This window comes from Ixodes scapularis, unplaced genomic scaffold, assembly GCF_016920785.2.
Source record: "Ixodes scapularis isolate PalLabHiFi unplaced genomic scaffold, ASM1692078v2 PGA_scaffold6__148_contigs__length_123643588, whole genome shotgun sequence".
Classification (NCBI taxonomy): Eukaryota; Metazoa; Arthropoda; class Arachnida; order Ixodida; family Ixodidae; genus Ixodes; species Ixodes scapularis.
The window spans coordinates 33,250,718-33,257,079 of record NW_024609881.1 but is presented as its reverse complement, the minus strand read 5'-3'; the positions used below and the strand labels follow the sequence as shown (position 1 = coordinate 33,257,079).

The 6,362-nt window shown below is 44.2% G+C and overlaps 1 protein-coding gene across 1 annotated transcript; it reads left to right on the top strand.

Annotated features, from left to right (window-relative positions):
- The first annotated feature begins 707 nt into the window (after positions 1–707).
- On the top strand, positions 708–1,757 carry LOC115324383. The gene has a single exon (XM_029984907.3). It carries the CDS (start codon positions 708–710, stop codon positions 1,755–1,757), a length of 1,050 nt encoding a protein of 349 aa, XP_029840767.3.
- Positions 1,758–6,362: the final 4,605 nt, after the last annotated feature.

Below are 6,362 nucleotides of genomic sequence, written 5' to 3'. Positions count from 1 at the left end.
AGTTAGATCATGCGGAAGTGGTACCAACCGTCTTGGAAGGTGATAACAAGAAACGCATCAATTAAATGCCACACCGAGAAGTTGTCCGGGAAGAGTCTACAACCACACAGCTACGAGTAGTCTTCGACGCTTCGACACATGCAAAAGGATGCAAGTCTCTCAATGACTGCCTGGAAAAGGGACCAAACCTGAATCTAGACATCCTCCAGATCCTTCTTCGGTTCAGATGGTATGCGATCGCCTTGACAGCTGACATTGAAAAGGCTTTCCTTCAGATAAAAATCAGTCAAAAAGACCGTGATGCGGTCAGATTCCTGTGGTTTGCCAATGAGCCCACCGGGCCATTTGATTTAGAAAGCTTACAGGAATGGCGAATGACCAGAGTCCCTTTCAGGGTATCTTCCAGTCCTTTTCCATTGTCTGCGACCATTCAACACCACCTAAAAAATGTGGCAGTTACAAAGAACATTACTGAAAAGATGAGGAGCTCTTTTTATGTCGATGACATTTTGATGGGTGCCGACACGGTCGAAGAAGAGATTACGCTATACGACACGTCTAACTCTATCATGTAGGATGCGGGCATGAACTTGAGAAAATTGGCCTCCAACGACAAGCACGTGCAGCACATAATGAACGAAGCGGAAGCAGATGCGGTACCGGCAGACAGGAACCGTTAGCTGTCCAGAATCTCCAAGGTGCTGGGAATGATTTGGGACAAGGACAGTGACAGTTTCAAGTTTTGGGTGGACTCTCTTACATCGTTCCTTCAGACAAAAGTGGACACCAAGCGTTTCATTCTGCAAGCTGCGTCAAGAATATTTGATCCCATGGGATTCATTGCCCCTTTCACTATACGAGCTAAGCTCCTCTTCCAGAAACTATGGAAACTGGGAGTGAACTGGGATGAAGAAATACCTGAGGAACTATATGTCGAATGGTCCAACTGGTGCAGAGACATTCCTAACATCTACGCACTACATGTGCCAAGGCACATTAAGAATGGACAAAAAAGACCGTTTAAAGAAGTCCAGTTGCACACATTCGTGGACGCCAGGACACAGGCATATGGAGCATGCGCCTATCTAAGAATCGAAGATAACAGCGGGCACGTTGGGACTACCTTAGTTACCGCAAAGTCAAGAGTGGCGCCTCTTAAGGTATTTTCTTTGCCACGATTGGAGCTCATGGGAGCCACAATAGGAACGAGGCTGCTGGAATACCTAGGTTGTACGTACACAGAGCTTAAAGAAACATACACCATGTGGACTGACTCGACAGTTGTGCTAAGTTGGATAAGAGGTCCGGCGAGCAGGTGGAAGCCATTTGTCAAACACCGCGTTCTAGAAATTCAAACTAAGAGCGTGCCAGAGAAATGGAGACATTGCCCGGGAGAGACTAACCCAGCAGACCTGCTGACAAGAGGAGAATCTCCATCGATTCTTCGCGATAGCTGTCTGTGGTGGGAAGGGCCGAAATGGCTCACTTCTGGAGCAGATGACTGGCCGGAAACCCCACCTCAATTAGGGGAACTCAATGAGCTCGAAACAAATGAGTTGAAACCGACCCAGGTGTACCTGCAAACAGAAGGTCAAGAAACGGCCGCACTTTTTGATCTAAAGAAGTACAACGGGTATCAGAAGGTGCTTAGAATAACCGCCTGGGTGATGAGGTTTGCGCGTAACAGCAGTTCTAAAGAAAATCGACAAGTCGGCAGATTGGAGGCCGTAGAATATGCTGCAGCAGAACGATACTAAATAAAGCAAGCTCAAGGACAAGCCTTTTCAAGGGAGATGCAGTTGCTTTCTAGCAATCAGGACATTGAGCCGGCCACTCCTCTTTCGGATCTGCACCCATTTCTGGACCATGATAATACGCTCAAGGTAACGGGACGGCTGCAACAATTCAACGCCCCTTGCTCCGTAACACAGCCGATCTTATTACCGAACGATCATCGTCTGACTGAGCTGATTATTATGGATGCTCATTATCAAGTCGGCCATGAAGGAGTATCTAGCACCATGACCACCCTCCGACAGCGATTTTGGATACCTCGAGCACGACAGGTAATTAAGAAGACTATCCGAAACTGTCTTCTATGTTCGAGGTTTCGCACGAAGCCTACACTTGTGCCGTTCGCTCACCTTCCAGCGGAACGAGTGAATGTTACAAAGCCGTTTGAGATCTCAGGCATCGACTTTGCAGGACCTTTATATGTGAAGGCAGCGAGTGCAGGAACTAGCAGCTCTAAGCCGTATATTGTCTTGTTTACGTGCGCGACAACAAGAGCTGTCCATCTGGAGCTCTCGAGCGACCTCTCCACGGAAGCGTTTCTTCTCGCATTTCGAAGGTTCATTTCCCCAAGAGGAATACTAAGTACAATATACTCGGACAATGCTACTTCCTTCAAGAGGGCGTCGGCTGTCCTAAGGGTAATTTGGAACTCCCTGAGCCATCCGGACTTATCGTCATACCTCGCTGAACGAAGAATTAGATGGAAATTTATTGTTGAAAGCGCTCCCTGGTGGGGAGGATGGTGGGAGAGGTTAGTTCGCTCAGTAAAGGTAGTTTTAAGGAAAGTTTTGGGAAGAAGCAGTCTCAAGTTTGAAGAGCTAGCAACGGTGCTTGTAGAAGCAGAAGCCATTATTAATTCCCGACCATTAACATAGGTTTACTCCGACCTCAAGGAGCCGACACCTGTCAGTCCAGCTCATTTTCTGATTGGACAAAGCCTTATTGTTCTTCCAGAAGTCGGCTCATACTCTCAGCTTCCCAAGACCATGACTCACAGGGAATCCACTCGGAGGCTGAGGTATAGACAACTGATTATGAACCACTTTTGGAATCGGTCGAGTAAAGAGTATATCGTGCAACTGCGATCGGCTCATCAGTACCCAAATGTCAAGGCTGCTTCGTTGAAAGTTGATGACGTAGTCCTGTTAGAGGACAAAAAATGTCCAAGATATTTTTGGAAGCTCGCCCGAGTTACAGAAGTCTACGCTGGAACGGGTGGGTGCGTTAGAGCATGTCTCGTCAGAGACAAAGATGGAAACGTTTATCGAAGACCAGTTCAAAAGCTGCATCTACTTGAAATCCATTCAGCTTTGCTTGCTCGGGATGATGTTGAGGAAGTCGAAGAGAAGAAAGAAGAAGGCACGAGGAATTGAAGTACTGATCGAGACTTTAGAAAGAGGAAGATGAGGGGGTTGTTATTTTTACCATTGAACCCAACGGTCACATAGATATTCTGATGCTAAAGTCCACCGCCTCACTGATAGATCTTTAAGAATTCCCCATATGGTGCGCTAAAGTTTCACTGTGCGTCTCTTTAGGCAGCCTGCCATAGCAGCCTTTGGTGTTTCTTTAGACATCTATGCTTCAAGATAGGGATTTTTAAGGCTTACTTTATGAATCTTTACAGCCAGTGTGATATAGCTGCTTATAAATTTTCATTTGGAGTTTTTAGTCATCGGTATCTACTTGAAGGGTCTTCTATGTAGATCTTTATGGATTAGTCGAGGGGTCTGCCCACTCAGCGTGCCATAGCTTCCCATGGCTTCTTTTGTGGCTCTCGAACAATTTACATAACAACTTATGTGTACAAAAAAAACCTGTGCGGCCATAGCGACGCGCCACCGGCGCTGCGCATTCGCGATGTGGTGTGGGCAAAAAGCGAGCGGTCCCGCATCGACAAACCATGGAATCTGATGTTGTCCAGCGTCGGTGTGAGATCCCGCGTTTCTTTTTGCGTTGGAATTGATTATACTACGTCTTCTTACCGATGTCTTAGTACTTTAGTGACCTGAACAAAATCAACAAGGCTTGTTACACCACAAAACTCCGCGTAAATAAGGTCACGTGCGGCGATTCATTCAGCGTGAACGCCGCATAATGTACGCCAAAGCGTGATTTTCAAGATGAGATTCTGCTCGCTATTTTAAGCCGCGACGTCGCTCGGGCTGCAAAGCGTACGTGGACGGTAGTTGTGATGCTCGACGTTGATACTGAAAATCGCAAGCAAAATCGAACCAAGCAAATCTCGCATTTCCTTCCGGTGATGAACTCTGGTAACAATGAAGAAACTCTCCTTATATCTACTGTTTACACCAAGCCTACTTACCGCAAACAAGCTTTCCACTTTATATACTTTTGAGCAGGGTGTCGAACCGAAATTTTTATCGGTTCGGTTCCGGTTCGGGTTCACGGCTTTCGGTTCGGTTCCGGTTCAGTTCCGGGGAGCAAAAAATAACGGTTCAAACCGGTTCGAACCGGTTTGAACCGGTTTGAACCGCTAAATTGAGAATATATTTTCCGCGTCGTTCTGGCAATATACACTATTTACGCCGTGAAACGATTAACGATACAGTTCCTTCTATCGTCCGTGCAATTTACTTTGGTTTTTAGGTGCCAAAAATATGAAATTCAGTTAGGGTATTTAATTTCGACGCAAAATTAGAAGAAAATCTACATTAACGTACTTAACGTCATGTTCATACCACTCAGCATCCCTTTGTTTACCAGTAGCATATATTTTACCTGAATCAAAATGTTTAAGTACAAGAGTAAAGAGTTGAGCTTATTGGTATATACCTGTAACTAGATCAGCTTCAAATTTAGAACTATACTGTATTTTCTTGTCCTTCCTTCAAGTTTGTTTTTCCTTCAATTTTTTTCTTGACCTTCCTTCAGTTCAAGCTGATCTATTTACACTATATAAAATGTCGCGAAGTGTGGTAGGTCGTGTAAAATACCCGTGATTGGTACAACTTTGTGTCGCAGTATTAAAAGTGAAATCGTGTTCTTGAACTAAGGAATTAATTACATCACATAAAATTATGAAATGAGCTCCTCCTGGCCATATACATCATGAAATAAGGTTCACGTAATACACTTCAAAATATATATGTATATGATCACGACCCAACTGAGCTAAAAGCAATGAAATTTTCAAAATGTAACAAAAGTTTTAGGATAATTCCTTCCAGTCTATTTTTATAGAAACACCGAGCGGCAATCTAAATGCCTGTTGTTCTAACCAAACATTGTTTTTACTCAGCACCGCACGCATGCGACTAATCATGGAGCAAGAAATAATCGCAATTGTTCACTTCGCACTCTGATCGAATCTGGCCCAAAATAGCGCTTGCGCAGGTGAACATTTTCTTATACAGAATAAGCCGGCATAGCCCGGCTGTTGAGGTTTGTTCTGGACAAGACGCCGGACAATTTAATTTGCAAATAAGCATCGCCCATGCTGATTGATGATTTTAACACGATAGCGTTAAGGAGCTCATGTCGCAGAAAAGCCGATTTTGGTGGCGTGCCTGGAAAATCCTGTTTGGTCGATAGGTTCATGACGTCAGAGCTACATACCCTCGAGCAAGAATTTCAAACAACCCAAAATGCTTACGTGAAACGTGACATCACGCGTGGAATGAGTGATTAAAACATGACATGTAATGCGAGTTAAAGCTTGCCATATGTCTCAAATGATTTCACTTTTGAAAGTAATTCCTTTGCCTTAAAGAGAAAAAAATTAAGAATTTTAGACGGGATTTGAACCCACGACCCTTTAGTTGCGAGTCAGGGGCTTTTCACTAGGCCAGGCGAGGCACGCTTGCGCGGCAAATGAGAATGCAATGCAAACGAGGCCCGCTGACGCTATCCCGTTCCAATTTTAAAGGCGAAGCTTAAGCGTCCTTCGGGATTTTTTTTTTTGTTAAGTAAGACGAAGTACTATTTAACGTTCTACTCGACATGGCAGCTACTTAATTAGACACTTTCTGGCGGTTTGCGTACGTAACGTCGTAGTTCCGCCGTGCGACCCTGTTTACTTTGTTTTGTCCAGCCCACAGACACATAAAAGTAATGTTCATTATATGAAAGAGGCAATAACAAACTTCTATATGTTTGAGAAGCTATATGTGCGAGAAACACAAAACACATAGTTATTTAAATTTGCTTCAAAGTCAGAAATGTATGTAAGGCCGCCCTATATAACTTACAACGTGCCTGTCGAGGATAAAAACGCCGGAAAATATTGGCAGAACACCTTTCAAACAATTTGCGGGCATAGCTCTAGGGTGGTCGGCTCTCTATGTTGTCAAATATTCAGTTAGTAATTAAATATATATTTATATCGATCAATAAATTTTACTTGATAAAGTTCACATCACCGCTTGAGACCGACGCAGAAGGACGACACTCGAAACTACGCGAGCTGTGGAGTATGCGTAAAAGTGTTTTTCTGTTTTCTGATCGGCAGTGTGAAACATCGGGTTTCAGGGCACGCTAAAAAGGACTGTGTGCTCACATGATGAATTGGAAGTCAAATACACGAACTGTTCAAAAAGAGAGAGATA